At 47.5% G+C, this 17,048-nt stretch overlaps 1 protein-coding gene across 1 annotated transcript; it reads left to right on the plus strand.

The window, feature by feature from the left end:
• The first annotated feature begins 501 nt into the window (after window positions 1-501).
• LOC8027153 (acetylcholine receptor subunit alpha-like) lies at window positions 502-15,945 on the plus strand. The gene is made up of 5 exons (XM_029972726.2): window positions 502-684; window positions 4,761-4,805; window positions 6,960-7,069; window positions 12,775-13,705; window positions 15,741-15,945. Exons 1-5 carry the CDS (start codon window positions 502-504, stop codon window positions 15,942-15,944), a joined length of 1,473 nt encoding a protein of 490 aa, XP_029828586.1. The 3' UTR covers window position 15,945.
• The last annotated feature ends 1,103 nt before the right edge of the window (window positions 15,946-17,048 follow it).

The following is a 17,048-nucleotide window of genomic DNA, read 5'->3' on the forward strand; positions in this document are numbered from 1 at the left end:
AGTCTCGGGAGCAAGCACGGCGCGGGAAAAAGCGCAGGGAAGAGCCGGAGGATGCTGCAGAGCTCCCGCGCTCCCCAACACTCCCTGAGCTCCCTTAACGCTCCCGGCGCCCGTCGCCGTCCCCCGGCGCTGGCATCGAAGGCGGTGGCTAGTGTCCCTAGATTTCGGAGTGTTTCCAACTGCCCGACCGAGGTCACGCGGTTTGTTTTCTGCGTTCGCTGCGAGAGGGGTGGTGAAAGCGTCGATCGTCTGCTCGCAACTCCGCCTCTCTCCCCCTCTCTTCCCTCTTTTCTCCTCTCCACGGGACGACGCGCGCACGCGCAGACGCTCTTAGTCTTCGCAGAGACGTCCACCATTATATTGCGAGCGCTCTCCGCGGTTTGAGAACTGTGAGTTGCCCCCTCTCTCAGATGTACGCTCTCCGGCGGCGGCCGCTGCGGAGGCGGGGACTCGTCGTAGCCAGCATACGGAGGACGCGCTGGCATGGCCGGCGGAGCTGGGATGTTGCTCAGCAGGCTGGGACTGGCGCTGGCGCTGGCCGCGGCCGCCGCGGCGTCTCGAGACGCCAAGAGGCTCCACGACGACCTGCTGTCCGACTACAACCGGCTCATCCGGCCCGTGGGCAACCACTCGCACAAGGTGACCATCGTGGTGGGACTCAAGCTGTCGCAGCTCATCGACATAGTGAGTGGCGACCCGTCCTCGGTGTGCGAGAGTGACTTGTGCTGCCTGCCGCCCGGATGCTCGGTCGCCGTCGACGTTCTCGTCCTTTGTTTGCGCTCGGGGTGAAGGCTATACTTAGTCTGGGGAGCACACTGAAGGTTGCTCGTGTATGGGGCGTTCTACGTGGAGTCTGCTACGTGCTGCTGCTGCCATTGTTGGTGTTGGTGCGTTTGGTGCGCGTTGAGTTCAATCGCTCATGTTGCAATTCTTGTCGCAAAGAATCTTTTTTTATTATTTACTCGGGGGATTTGGAGCCGTCTATATACCTGGACGTAGCACCGATAGATGCAGGCTTACGTTCTATTGCGTCATTCATTCATTCGCGTTCCGCACTTGATTCCCCAGGCGGAGTGTTGCAGAGATAGAAAATAAGCTGTTTCTAGGGGTGCGTCGGAATTGGTTATTCACGAAACGGAAGAACGCCGAGAAGAGAAACAATTGAGAGTACGAACCTGAAGCTAAAAGAACGGAATGATAGGGACTTCATGATTTCGGGAAAGGAGGGTGGGATATTCTCAGGACAGACGCTAGGCCGCCCTGACATTGCATTCGGCGTGGCCTCTGGGTCCTGGCTTCCGTCAGGACATTGCATCCAGGTTCATAACGTTGAGCTAATCGAGCGAGCACGATTGAATGCGACGTCTCCGGAGAAGCAAGTTCCGTTACATAAATCCCTTATTCAAGCTCGAGTGAGGGGAGGCCATCTTTTTGTTGGGCGTTACGATGATGTATGATAGTGTAAAGTCGTACACACGCTGCTCATGCATGATGCGAAAGACACAGGCATGATGACGGAATTATCTGCCTATACGCCTCAAACATCACCGAAGCGTGTTTGCATTATACATATATCTGTGCTTCGAACTACAAGGTGTTCTCAAGCGCTATTGGGGCGTGATTTCTTTTTATATATATATAAATAAGCCAATGAATTGGCCGCAATTAAACTTTTCACAAAGATGTCTTGAGGTGCTGAATTTACCATACTCAAAATTTATGAGTGGAGATTTTTAGAGGGAAAAATTAAACTTAAACAACTGTTGTTATTGTTGTTGTTGTTGTTGTTGTTGTTGTTGTTGTTGTTTTGTTTTTTTCTTGTTTGCTTAAGAAGGAAAACGACCAAAACCATCCGGTTGACACTGCCATTCACAGATGGCACCACACAAACGCTTGGGCCATCTGGATCTGCTTTGGAGTTTCATCTCAAAGAAACTTTCACATTTTTGCTTTAATGCTGTGTCATCCATGAGCAGCAGCGGCAACCAGACAGTTTTTGCCGTCTTCCTCCCTGTGCATAGAAGAAATTTTTTTTTTATATTTGCTTTTTTTAAATCCTTGAACTCATAAAGTGTGAGTATGATAAATGCACCATCTAAGACAGATTCCTGAGAAGTTTCATTGCACTTGAAGAAACACGCCTTAAAAAGTATTTGGCGATGACCAAAGCTCGGTGTTGTTGGATAAAAGAGCAAAGAAGCCTTTCGTACTATATATGGTCAATGTAGAGGCGGTGTACTTTAGAACTCGACGCTAAACATCTGTTATGTCCTACAGTCACTGACAGGAGGAGAACCCCAAGCATTTCTTTCGCATGTCTGCTTTTCAGCACCCGATCGTCGCGCTTTTTACAGAAAGAGAACTACGCCTTGAAATTTCACAAGGTAGGACTAAACGGCTCAGTGCACATTTGGTGAAAGTTTGAGCGTTCTATGTATAGACGCCAATTTTTCCGGCTCGTTTTACAGTGGAAGGCCCGCTTGGAGCCAACGTTGCTTGGGACACCCTATTCGCTCTTTTTTGTTTGGCAACAAACTCAGTGGCTCCATCTGTTGGGCATCCCTGCACACTTCCGGTTTACGTATATTTCCCCGATTTTTTACCCACTGTTCATTTTATTTATTTACTATCAAGGCCGAAGCGTTGCAGAGACGAGTGGGCGAAATAAACACAAAAAATAATAATAAACGTCAACATAAACACAACAGCAGGGTTACAAAAAATGAATGCAGATGGCAGATTTGAAGCGGACAGTATCGGTGATTAGGGCGATGGAGGCGGGGAGGTGGTTCCAGTCCACGCAAGTTTGGAAAATGAAGGAGTAGAAATGTAAATTAGTGCGGCTGCTTGACACGCCAACCTTGTACTGGTGGTCGTTGCGGGAGGAAATATTCGATGGTGGCAGAAAGTGGGAATCACTGAGGGGAGATTTAAAATGATAGATCTTATGAAAGAGACAAAGACGAGACATTTTATGGCGCAATTAAAGATCGGGCAAGTTAAGATGAGATTTCATTGAAGAGACACCGGCAGTAAGGATGTAATTGGAAAAAAATGAAACGCGCCGAACGGTTCTGGATGGCTTCTATTTGTAAAATAAGAGAGTTAATATTAGGGTCCAAGATTGATGATGCGTATTCTAGCTTTGATCGGACTAAAGATTTATAGAGCAGAAGTTTTAGGTTATTTGTGGCTAAAGAAACGTTACGCCGTAGATAACCGAGTGAACGATTAACGTTTTTTGTGATGTGGTTCGCGTGATTTTGCCATGAAAGGTTATCAGAAATTGTAATGCCTAGATACTTGTAGGAGGAAACCTCCATTAAAGAAACATCATTAAGTAAGTAGTCACACGATAACACATGATTAGAATGACGTGAAAGTCTCATCGACTTTCATTGGGTAGCGTTAAGTTTCATTAGCCAGGTGCCACACCAAAATGAAATGTTATCTCGGTCAGACTGAAAGGCGGAACAATCACCGGGATCCAGAATTCGGCGATAAATAACACAATCGTCAGCAAAAAGTTTTATAAATCGTTGCAAAAAGTTTTTCTTGTTATTAGGGTTCTGTGAATATTCGAAATTTCGAATTCTCTTCGAAAAGAACTGCACTATTCGCGTTTTTCGAAGTGTTGATTACGGCGGGTTAGCCCCGCTGAGTGTGCTTCTTACCAAGCACCGGTGCGCTGCGGAGAAGCAAAACCTGCGGAAGTGAGTTCTGCGGGTGTTGCTTCTCCGCATTACATCGCTGTTCGCTAAGAAGCGCACCTAACGAGGTAACCTGTCGCGATAAACAAAATCGTAATTGCGTGCTCAAGAAAAGCATACATTCAAAGCGGGATAGTGCACCCATGCCGACTATAGTTGAAAATAAATGGAAGCTTTGTGAATGTGTATATCTACATTGTAGTAAAAGTTTCAAAATTAAAATTTTATGGAAGAGTATACTATGTGAAGCAGAGATGCTTTTACAACCTGTGTTCATCATACGCGACTCATTCTTTTTAACTTGAGATTAAAGAAAGAATATTTTAAATATCCAGATTTGTAAATTCACTCAATTCGTAAAGTTGGCCGTCTATATAAGATTCATTTTATGTCAAATCCGTCGTTTACTTGCTATCCCAAGACACCAGACCTTCTGAGATCACCGTTCATAAATATAGATAGATTAAGCTTAGCTTATGAATCAAAAAGTGGAATAACCTTTACAGGTTTAGCTGGGTTTTCGTCTAAGCATTATGCATTGGTAGTGAAAGGCGTAGAAACACTATTCGATATTCGAATCGAAAATATTCGGCCAAACCCGCTATTTGCTTCGAATTCGCTTCGCACTCAAAATCCACTATTCGCACAAGACTACTTGTTATAGGAGTGGATTAAGTCTGACTGACAGTGCTATAAGTCGCCATTTCCAGAAGATAATATGTATATTTGATTTCGCAAATGCTGCGAAACCCGCCGTGAGGTTCAAAACCGGAAGTGGTTGGGAGCTATTTGCACACTAGCGCCACCACGCTTAAACACACGCGAGAAAGAGCGAATACTTTCGCGGGCACGCTACACGCGCTTGAGGTTGGTTGGTTTCGGTCGTTGCTGTTTTTTGCTGAAGTGGGACAAGGGATTTAGTAAATTTTGACGGAGGACTGATCCTGAAATTGAACATAACTGTCCCTGTGCACTCTTCTATGGGTTCATGGGATTCCCCACACGCTTCCCTGGTTTAAAGTGCTCGCTGTCTCTTTTTTCTTTCTCCAGAACCTCAAGCACCAAGTGATGACGACCAATATATGGCTGGAACAGGTGAGCTATCCACATGCTGCGACGTTCATTACCGTCGACGTCTACCATTAAGCCTGGTTCAAACATTTGTGTTTGAGCATGACCGAGCGTGTTGCAATCGCTCGTGACTGCTTACGACGGGGAAACACAGTGGCGCCATCTTACAGGCAGCCCTAAACCATTTCCGATTTGTGTACCTATGTGGAGCGCAGGTTTGTCTGCTTCTTGAGCAGTTGTTGAGGTGACGTAGGAACTGCCGAACTCTGATAGGTTCCGATTTCAAGGATTTTGGGTAGATCACAAGGTAGCTAGCATTGAGGTCTGCCCACTATCCCTCCATCTTAGCCGTTTATCTGAGCCAATCATAGCTCGGCGTGCTGACGTCATTTGCAAGATGCAGACGAACTTGCGCCCCGCACATATATATTCTAATTTTGTACGCATCATTACATATATATATATATATATATATATATATATATATATATATATACAGGGTGTTTCAGAGAACGCAGGCCAAATCGCTCCTGCGAAAACTACTCATCGCAACGAAAAAAGGCTTATGGCGTTTTGGTCCTGGGCCAGGGGCCCCATTTAGAAAAATTATTAAAGTCCGGGACAATTAAGTTCTTAATTATTTTCGCGTAATTAACTTTTTTTTAATATTGTGTTTAACGGCATGCTTTAAATTAGAAAATTTCTCAGCATCATCGAAACACACTGTCAACAAATTGCAGAACGAAAGAAGGCACGCGAAGCATTTTACGGCTTTCTGAAAAATCGCACAAAATCGACGGGTTTTTTAGTTACGGTTTGCTATCGGACCGCATCTCAGCCCCGGCGGCACCGCGCCCTGTGGAGTGATAGTGCAACCAACATCTGCTGCGTCGCGCGATGACAGAGCAACAGAGGTTGGCCCGATCCGATACCTTAATCAAAAGTTACAAGGAATTTTCTGAAAATTTCAATGGGAAAATTGCGACCGACGGAGTTTTCGAATACATGGGGTTCTATGGGCACCAGAAACCGAAAACGGGCGAAAAGGGGCTCCATTTTTCCATTGAAATTTACAGAAAATCACTTATAACTGTTGAATAAGGTATCGGATCGGGTTGAAACTTTGGCATCTGGTTGTGACCTCTAGCGCTACCTTTGGGCGGAGAATGAGCGTTCGGCGATGCCTAGTTTATTTTTGCGGTGACAAAAACCCTGTAAAGTTTCTTTTGTGACATCCTGTATATACTCATCGTATTATCATGTTCCTTAGACGTGGCACCGCGGGCCTCCATGGTACGGCTGTTGCCTTTCAGCGGTGCCGCCGCTCTTCAGAGCCAAATAAAGATATTAATATTATTATTAAAACAGTGCAAAGGGTGGGGCGCGCGAGGGTCTTGAGACGCGGTTTGCTCGGTTCGGGTTGAGACGGTCCCGCACGGCTCGTGCGCTGGCTTTGGCAGTGCTTTCCTTCCCCCAGTCTCAGCTGAGACGCTGTTTCCAGCAGGTCGTCCCTGGTTTGAACCGCACGTTCGTTTATTCTACCTCTAAATATGGACGTGACGAAACCCTAACATGCACCAAGTTTTCAGTCACCAAGACTGAAAACTTGGTGCATGTTCCTACTCTAGCGACTCTAAAACGGCTTAAATTAGTCGTGTAAAAATATTTAGAGCTCCGCTAGGGGCTGTTTCGAGGCCTGTGGTTAGCCCCGAGATGCTCGCCTATTCAAACCAATGTATGGCCAAACTCTCCAAATAAACGGCTCTGCGTATCGTAGTCCTCGAGCGCACGCGCGGCCAAAGCGGAAGGCACGGAGCACGTGCTTGAGTCCGGGTGTTTCAAAGAAGCGTCCTGCCGTTCTCCTTCTGTCAGTGACTATAGGGAGTATTCACTGGCGGCCATAGCTACGTGCGCGAATGCTGAGCGCATGCTGATGGCGAGCTTCCACAGTTATTTTGCAACTTGCATTCCGCACCATCAAGAATGCCGGTCTTAGCAGCCTATTGATGCGAGCTCGTTCTGAGCATGCGCTCTAAACAGCACCCGCAAATATGGCGTCTAGCGAATACTCCCTATAGCAAAGGGGCTTCATACGTACAATCCCAAAGAGCGATATCGCGCAGACGGTTGGTACCTCCCCTCGAGATGGCAGAGGTTCTGCACGACACATACTTGCAGGAATGGGAAGACTACAAGCTCCGCTGGAACCCGGAGGAGTACGGTGGAGTGGACATGATTCACGTGCCTGCCGAAAGTCTATGGCTGCCGGACATAGTGCTTTTCAACAAGTAAGTTCTCAATGCGCAATGTTGATTTCAAGTGAGCTTCAGCTTCACGTTTTCTCTGGTCTTTGGCCACAGACTGCGCGTCGGCTGGCAGCATACAATGACAAATTGAACAGAAACCCGTGCTACTTCCTTCGGTTGAAGATTTGTGCGCCAGATACGTCAGATCGTATAGTTTGGAAAGCATACGGGCAAGCTATGTTTCATCTACCTGTTTGTGTATGACCAGCTTAAAATGCCGCTGATGACCGGTAGAAATTGGACCGAACTTCCGTTGAGCGGAGGTCACACTGTTATACATCATACAAAAGACAGCCCACAGACAATGTCCGAGACTTGTTTCCTCCGTGTACGGCGATCATGTCATATTGCCCATGCAGAAACGGCCTTCAGTCATGTTTGAGGCATACATATCTAGGAACAAAAGATGCTCGAAGCGTCTGCATAGATAATTGTGTCATCGTGTATGCAAAGATCACCGTATCTCTTGTACGATGAATGAGCAATGCGGCTCTCAGCCAGTAGAATTTGGACCCTATTCGTACGACAAGGGAACAAAAGCCATACCTCAGTGTTTCTTGTTACACAAGTCCCGATACCGACGACGCATACCTGGTCGATGCAAGAGTAGCCAAACAACACACGACGGTAATCAAATCTCTCTCAAAAAAAAGAAAAGCTCAAAAGGAACCTCCAAGGAGCCTCAGAGGGACAGCCTTTGATTTGCAGGGAGACCTATCCGTCGAGAAACGGAAGGAAAAGAGGAGGCCAGAGAACGCGGGGACCTCAAGACGCCGAGTTCTGTTTGGTAGGATTAGTCGGTTTAAACCAGTGTTGGCTGTAACGCGTTACAAGTAACGGCGTCACCGGTTACGCGTTACTTTTTTAGGGAACGTTACTTTCTCAAATCAGCAACGGGTAACACTTACCGTATTTACTCGAGTAATAGCCGCACTGTTTATGAAGAAAATCTCAGAGTTCGCTTTTCCGCTGAGCACGCAGATTGCCAATCACAGCGATTGACAGCATGATTCCAGCTGTTTACAGGACAGAAATAACGTCTTCGTGCGAAGATGCCATCCGTGAAGATTGCATTTGTAATGATAATCGTGTTCTCCATCTGGTTATTCACAATGTTATTTATGCTCAACGCAGTCATTGGATGTGTATGTGTTCTGTGGGAAAGTAGACACAAGGACTTTGTTTATAAATAGTGCGGCTATTATACGAATAAATACGGTACGTTACTTATTTCGAGTAACGGGTAACGTAATTACGCTTCTCGTTACATATTTTTCCCAAAACCAGAAAAAAAATACACTTAATTATTTTTTCGTTTTTCTATACTTTGTTTTACGCTACGACCTGAGGAAATCAATGAGATAGCGTGAAAGGGGAACCCTGATTGTGTTCGTTATGATCTATCATCGCTGAACAAATCATAAACAAAAGGGACCAGTGACTTGCACTTCTCACACTGCTTGATTGGTCTCATTAGCTCGTAGCGTCGGCTGCGTCTGGAGTTAAGCTGAAACGAAGCATAATGGTCATTTGTTGGGTAACACAAGGCTGCACCGCGCTGTCTCGCTTTCATATTTTTCAGGAGCCAGGTCATTGAATATTGCGCCCATTCCATATTCCTTCCATATTTTCCCTGTCTTTTCCCCGCGCAAAAAAAAGTTAAAAAAAGAAAACGCCCACGCCCTTTGTCCCAACGTCAAAAAACGTTGTGGCAAAACAAACAAAACAAACAAACAAACAACGCTGTTACCGTCAGTTTATAAATAAAAATCAACGCAAAAGTAACGTACTGTCAGAATGGGAACGGCGGGACGTCTATTGCGATGCCCGGCGTCCAGCCAACACCACCTAAAGTTAGCGATGCCTACGAACACCCTCACTTCATCCATGTAGTAAGTACGTCATCACATAGTCGGATGGTGCCAACTCGGCAATCGGACCCAAAACCCGATGCTTCCACGGGTGGATTGGATACGAGACCCAGCCGAATGCTGACGAAACCATCGTATCCAATCGTTGTCTTCGCTCGATCTCGCTGTGATGACGTCAAAATTCTAGTGGAGTTGATCGGTGTGGCTCCGGCACGCACACGTTGCCCTCCATCGTGCTTTGTCTGCGCGTGCACGGTCAAGGCTCGCGAGACCCCGAAGCGTCATCGAAGACGCTCGCACTGGAGGCGGAACAACTGAAGGACTTCCTTCCCTTTCGAATCCTGTCAGCGATTACAGCTTTTCTGGGCTCTCTTAGCGAAAGGTTGACTGCCGCTCGGAGGCTTTCAGGAAGAGCTTTTCGAATCGATTGAGGAGCGGTATAGAGAAACGGACGATCATTCTCATTGCAATTTAACACAGTTATACCTATGTACACATGGAGTGAAGGCAACTTACTCCATTTTTTATATAAAACAGACGGAAGAATCAAATTGCACCCCCCCCCCCCCCCCCCCAAAAAAAAAAAAAAAATCTTTTTTAAAGTAAAAAGAAATTGATTCGTCCTTGAGGCATTAAAAAACCCATGGAATTCATAACTCCTGTGGGAGACCGCGGTTCCCACAAGGTTCAGAAAAAAGTACCGTATTACATTAAAAAATAATTTCGAGTATCTATTTTTTTTTAATTTTCCTAGGATTGCCGCGCAAGACAAATATTGAAAAACCAACCGTACGTCCCGTGTTTAGTTTTCTATTTGCTTCCAAAAAGTGGAAAATTACGCACATTTGTAGATGTTTACTATTGGACAACGGCTTTTAATGGCTTCACGACGGTGCCGGGAACTCGCCTTTGACTGGCGTGTTTGGCGTCTTATTCGTCCCGTGAATCAAAATGGTGCCGAAGTGGCAACAATTGACGCCGCAAACGCCGAAGCATCATGAGGTCAGATGTCGTGATCCTGGCGTTTAGTGGTAAAAGTCCCAGCAAAACGTACGAGAGAACGCGAGTGTCGCTCTCTTCCTGCCGTCCCATCTTCTAGCTACTGAAGTTTCTGTCGACCTTCAAACTAGAACGCCACCTGCAGCAGAACAGCTTTGTGTCTGCCACACCCACTCCCACTGTTGTGATACCGCCAGAATCGCGGCCTGCGACAACATGACACTGCGCACTCGCCGGATGAATCAACCGCATTTTGTTTTGGCATTGCCTAAGACTGTTTTTTTATGTGTATAGCAGCAAAAGTGTAATCACGTAGCGATAGGTGTGATTAATTCGAACTAGTACTAAGCTTCCACCGTATTATCAGCTTAGGGTGAACAAAGTATAGTCATGAGGAATCCTTCTTGCTCCTAGATGCTGCATCAACCAATGACTTTATACTATCTGTTAATTGTTCGATATAGAATGACGTCAAGCTTGAACAAACACACAACGGTTGGCATATATAGGAGCTTTGTCTAAGCAAAAGCTCTGCTCGCAGATATTAACAACCATTTTTTTTTAGCTTTCAGTGTCACAGACTGATGATAAGAGAGCACGTTTCTGAATAAACAAGACTGCTAAAAATGTTTCAGGGCAAAAATAAATATATATAATTAGGTATGAAAGCATTGCTGGTCGTCTGCCCGGTTAGTGTGAACGGGCCTTAAACATGACTCTTCGGAAGGCCGCGGCAACTATATACTGCACGCATATTTTTCTTCATTTGCTGCAGTGTCGTACCGTGTTGGAGATGACGGATCATTCTGACCCTAACGCTTATATAGACCAACAAGCGACACTGACGAGACGCCTCTGCGGCGGCGCTGTTGTCGTCACGGCGCATGCGCAGAAGCTTCACCACACGCGAATCTAGTTTCTGCTCTCGCGCAGCGCCCACACCTGGTGTGGGCAAACGCAGGCTTGTTTGGAAACAGTGTGTCGGTCTTGCATATATTCTATAGTATAACAAACTGCACTGTCTGCCAATCAATTTGGGTGTTTCTGGGCCCGTTTGCTCGAAGCACTAACCGCGGCTAAAGTTAGCCGCAGTACCTAGGAGAGGGATTTTGAGATCACGTGACTGGCTCGGTAGGGATGCGGGGAAACATGGCGGTGCCCCAGTGAGTGAGCGCCGCTCGTTTTGGAACTAATATGTCGTTGTGGTTGCAATATCGGGCGTGTTAGTCAGCAACGAATGGTGCAGGAGGCTTTCGCTTTGCCTTACCTCACTTAAACCGCAAAGCATGGTCAATGACATCGCCGCATTTTTTATATAGTGTTTCTATTCTGTGCACTCCTAAGCCTAAATGAACGCGATAATTGTCGGCATAGCAACGTCTTTGGATAGCGGATTGTTGATAGCACACAAAAGCAGACAGCGTCCCAACAGACCTTTTTTTTCTAAATTATCGAAGCACCGAGGTGCATGCTACGACTGTAGTTGCACGCGTCGCACTTGCTGGCGTCTGCAGTAGTAACCGTTCTAAAGCTAAAAGTATAAAACAAATTTTGCCTTGCACGCGCGTTCGTTAAAACCTTATTATGATTTTTTACTTGAAATCTTTTTATAAGAGGAAGGCCAGCGCGCGTGAACCTTAGAATTACACTTCCAGCGTTCTCCTCGCGATGCTTTGATAATTAGAAAAAAAGTGTCGGGACGCTGTCTGCTTTTGTGTGCTATCAACAATCCGCTTTTCAAAGACGTTGCCATCTAAAACATGCGGCGATGTCATTGCCCATGCTTGGCGGTTTAAGTGAGGTAAGGCAAAGCGAAAGCCTCCTGCACCATTCGTTGCTGGCTAACACGCCCAATATTGCAACCACAACGACATATTAGTTCCAAAGCGAGCGGCGCTCACTCACTGGGGCACAGCCATGTTTCCCCGCATCCCTACCGAGCCAGTCACGTGACCTAAAAATCCCTTTCCTAGGTACTGCGGCTAACTTTAGCCGCGGTTAGCGCTTCGAGCAAACGGGCCCTGGTGTTCTAGTTATAGAGTCCGTACAAAGAGGGATAGCCGGGATAGGTCCGTGCTTCCACTACAGGGCAAGTCGCTACCCGGCTAAGGAATAGGTTAACCGGGGACGGTTGAAAGAAATAGGGGAGGGGGAGATTTGAGGGAGGGGGGGGGGAGGCTCATATTGTAGCTGTGGTAAGACGTTCACGGTGTAGACTTCACCCGGATACAGCTAAATTGGCTTTTGTATCAGATATCTCTTTACTGGCGGTTCACAAGGCCAGCCTTCTCAAGAAACGTCAGCATGGCTTCGAAGGCTCTGTCTGAAGTTCTGCGTGGTGCAATATGGTAAAGATTTTCCATGATCGAGTAGGGAAGACCACTAACTGCATATCGACGGTACAGTTTCTTTCGATCCTCTGCATATTCTGAGCATGAAACAAGCACATGGTCAATATCTTCTCGTTTCCAGGAGTGTTGGCAGTTGAGGTCGTTCACCCCTTCGAGTTTGTAAAGATTATATCGGCTTTTTGCGCAGTGTGCTTCTGACAGACAAGCGGAATGTACAATTTATTTGTCCATAAAGTCATGTAACTTAGAAAACAACGGTCTGTTGCTGAAGCGCTGCCAGGAGCGCTTCGAGCGACCAACTAAGGTCATAGATGGTTAAGATATAACATAAGTCCAGAAATCACCGAGCGTTTTTGACAGATTGTTGCTAAGGCCAATACGTGTAAGGTGTTCACCCAGGTCTCCAATCAATAGTCGCCTATAATAATCAGTAATATATTGTTTTCATTGTTTATTATTTTTGCAGCGCCGACGGCAACTACGAGGTTATTCTAATGAACAAGGCTACGGTGTACTCTACGGGCAAGGTAATCTGGAAGCCACCTGCCCTGTACAAGAGTACCTGCGAGATCGACGTGGAGTACTTCCCTTTCGACGAACAGAACTGTCTGATGAAGTTCGGGTCGTGGACGTACGACGGTCTGGAAGTGGACCTTCAGCACGTGAAACAGCGCCCGGGCGTGGCCATCGTCGAGACCGGCATCGACATGAGCGAGTTCTACAAGTCCGTGGAGTGGGACATTCTCCGCGTGCCGGCCAAGTACAACAACGAGTTTTACGACTGCTGCGACGAGCCCTTTCCGGACATCACCTTCAACATCACCATGCGCCGCAAGACGCTCTTCTACACTGTGAACCTGATCATCCCCTGCGTGGGCATCTCCTTCCTCACCGTGCTCGTCTTCTACCTGCCCTCGGACTCGGGGGAGAAAGTCACCCTCTGCATCTCGATCCTGGTGTCCCTGACCGTATTCTTCCTCCTACTGGCCGAGATCATCCCTCCCACGTCTCTAGCCGTGCCCCTTCTAGGAAAGTACCTGCTCTTCACCATGATTCTCGTCACACTGTCCATCTCGGTGACGGTGGGCGTGCTAAACGTGCACTTCCGGTCTCCCTCGACGCACCGCATGGCGCCCTGGGTGCGCCGCGTGTTCGTGCACCTGATGCCGCGACTGCTGCTCATGCGGCGACCCCAGTACAAGGCTGACCCGGACGCCGGCCCGGGGCAGGCAGTGGACCCGCTGCAGCTGGGTCGGCCCCGGATCGTGGTCCCCGAGCCGCAGCCCCAGGCGGGCACCTCGCCGGACACCCCGGGCTGCGCGCCCGAGATGCGCAAGGCCATCGACAGCGTTCTCTTCATCGCCGACCACATCCGCAAGGAAGACGATGACGAGAGCGTACGTTTCGAGTTCTGTCTTTTTTCTTGTGTGTGTGTGGGGGGGGGGGGGGGGGGGGGGAGAGAGAGAGAGAGAGAGTTTTTGTGAACAGTTGGCCTGTTCTTCACACGGACATACATAGCTTGCTCAAGGGCCGAATATATTCCATCTGCGATATGTCAAATCGATTGAGTATACATCTCCAGTAGTCAACTGGAGCCATCAATTTCACCGTATTTTACTAAGCCGTGAAGTTGCGTGCGATCATCCATAAGCGGCTTGATAGCAAGCCCGTAGCATTGGCTGAAACTTAAAACTCGGGGGAGGAGGAGAGCACATGTGGCAAGATTGGTGAAAGATGTTTCAATTTGCCAGTGGCGTCAGCTCGAACCAGCTGCTCGCACAGTGAGCGGGCGCTTTGACGTGATCTGAAGCAGGTGACGTAACACATAACAGTCACACAAGAAAGGCACGCAGCGCCGTCATACTATTGTGGTTCCGTAAAAGGAGAGCGCTGTGGCTCAATCGTCACAATACTTCTACGATAGAAATCGCAGGATCTACATGAATATTTGGCACGAAAACGGCACCGCACTGAAGCGCGCCGAACTCGACGGATCGCCAGGCGTGGGCCCCAATCACTGTCGCATTGCATTTACTTTGGCTACACCCAGAGAAAAAACATAGTTTTAAATAATCGCCGTTTTAGATTTCACTGCTCATCGAACCCTGCTTCGCAAAAGTTCAACAATGCTAATGGGCTTTTTTTTTTATGGCATTTTGAATACCCATGGTAGTGTTGGCCTGAAGAAGCATGATAGTCAAGCGAACAAACCCGTAGCCTTCTGATGTAAGTGGCAAATAACGTCCATCGAGTTCATTATTTTAATTTGTTAAGAAACCGTTCGATTTAACAGTCGTTGTTCGATAAAACGGGCATCATTTGCTCAAATCTTGATTAATGGAACGGACATCAATAAAACGTGGTGAACACACTGCTCATACTAAAATATTTCAGAGAATCGTTTGCCTATCGTTAAGACGGCGTTTTTTATATCTGCGGGAAGAGTCGGCCGATTATGGGCGAATTATGCGAGATCCCGAATGTTTCTCTAAATGTCCTGTCCAAAATAAATTTCGGCAAGGATCATAATGGGCTTCAGGCGCGGCGTAAATTGCGAGTAAGCAAGCGTGGAATACACATTTCGCACAATCTGCACATACTTCTGGTAAGACAAAGGTTCAAATCTTAGTTTTGTAAACTGAACGTGCTAGAAGTTCGTGTTCAAAACACGCTCAGCAACAACATACAGCCATGATGGTCAATTAATACATACTATTTGCTCCTCCTCGACAAGCTTACTCGAAATTAAATGAGGCCCACCCTCATTTGAAACATCATGATCATCATTAGAAAGACTGTAGCACATGCTTACACAGCGGCGGATTCGCGTTGGGTTTTCCTAAAGACATTATATGCTGACCCGCTCTGGAAACACCTGTATCGGCCTCTGTGCGTAAAAACCTTAAGCTTCCTGTCCCTGCGTAATACGTTGCTCGCGCGTCTACTGGAGACGTGTCCCCAAAAATATTATTGCTATCTTTTTAAAGGTCGATTGCAGACGCCATTTTGAACCCGTTTTTCTTTTCCGTACCTCTTCGGTCAGGGCCTGCTTGGCGCGTCGTTTCATTGTATCGTTTTCCTCAGCGTGCCTGCCCAACACCACCTAGAAATCTAGGCCTGCGAACATCCTCCTCTTCCTACGTAGAACGTCATCACAGTCGGATGCCGCCAACTCAGCAACTGGGCCTGAGCCCTATGCCGAGCGCCTTTTGACGCCTTGATTGGACACGAGGCCCGGCCAAACAATGACGCTGCGCTCGTGTCCAATCTCTGTCATCGCTCGACCTCACTGTGATGACGTCAAACTTCTGGTCCACAGGCATGGATTATATTCTAGGTGGCTTGCCGCTATTTTTATTCTTTCGGAATAGTTCTATATTGTAAAACTGTTGTCTCCCTCTGCTCCGGCGTGCGGTTCTTTACGGTGCGCAGGACTGCGAGGACTGGAAGTACGTGGCCATGGTGCTGGACCGCCTCTTCCTCTGGATCTTCACGCTGGCCAGCCTGGTGGGCACGTGCGGCATCATCCTGCAGGCCCCGTCCCTCTACGACGACCGACTACCCATCGACGTGCAAATGTCGCACATCGGCCGGGAGTACGCCTCCCTGCACGCCGAAGCCGGCCACGGGCCCTAGGGCGCCGAGGTGGGGAGCAGCAGGGTGATGCCTGGTGGTCCGACCGGCCGACTATAGCCGCCACAGGCGGCATCCGTGTCGGAGGAACGGCGAAGGCGAGCGCGCGCACATCTCAAGAGCTGTTTAGACAGGACACAGCAAATGCCGTGCAAGGCCAAAAAAAAGAAAAACATGCACGCTTTTCGAAAAACGTTAACGTTGCAAAGCGCTCATATGTTTTCAGTGGGGACATCAACCGTGCACGCAAGCAGCACGGCTTTCCTCCTCGCTGTCGTCTACTCCCCATTTCAATTTCAATTTTCTGAAGTTTGGAGACTGATAATAACAGTTGAGGTATTGACGACAACAAGGTCCGCGTGTGCGTGGCTGTCCGAACCCACGTGATAGGCACGCTCCAAGCCTCTGTCCAAGGACGAAAGCGAAAAATAAGTTCCCCTCGAGGAATAAAAGAAAGAATGTTTTAAAGTGGATTGGTACCGGGAAATAAAGCAAAAACCTTCGCTTTGAGTGCTCCAGACGCCGTAAACTGCAGAAAACGTGTCCTGTTTGAACAGCCTTTCACGCCGTGTACAAAAATCTGTTTGTTGTAGGCGTATACCGTGCCTAGAACGCGCCTTCGACTGATGTGTACAGCGTCCTTGAGCACGGTTTCACGATACGCCTTTTCACTCCCGGAAAGCCATTTTCCGCCATGCTGGTGAACAGCGTCCACCATTTCGCCTGTTAGTTTGCATGCAGACGATTAGGGCTTGGCGTCTATTTTACACAATAAATTCGACCGGAGACGTATTAAATCTGCATAAACCCAAATTTTTTTTTTTTTTTTTTTTGAGGGGGTTGTTTTGATGGCATGTATTAGGGCCATTTTGGCCGCCGGCGGGCTCATCTCTCGAGCGCCCAAATGTCTGCATTTTAAATAAAAACAGGTACATATACCGCATTTTCCGGACTATAGTCCGCATCCGGTGAATAGTCTGCACCTGCTGCTTAGTCCACTCGAAAATCTTCTCATAGACGCGCAGGACCTTGCCAAATGTGTCAACTTTCTTAGCTCATAAAGAATCCTATAATATACATAAATCATTACAACATACTCTTTCATTC

This window comes from Ixodes scapularis, unplaced genomic scaffold (assembly GCF_016920785.2).
Source record: "Ixodes scapularis isolate PalLabHiFi unplaced genomic scaffold, ASM1692078v2 PGA_scaffold1__304_contigs__length_218370807, whole genome shotgun sequence".
NCBI lineage: Eukaryota > Metazoa > Arthropoda > Arachnida > Ixodida > Ixodidae > Ixodes > Ixodes scapularis.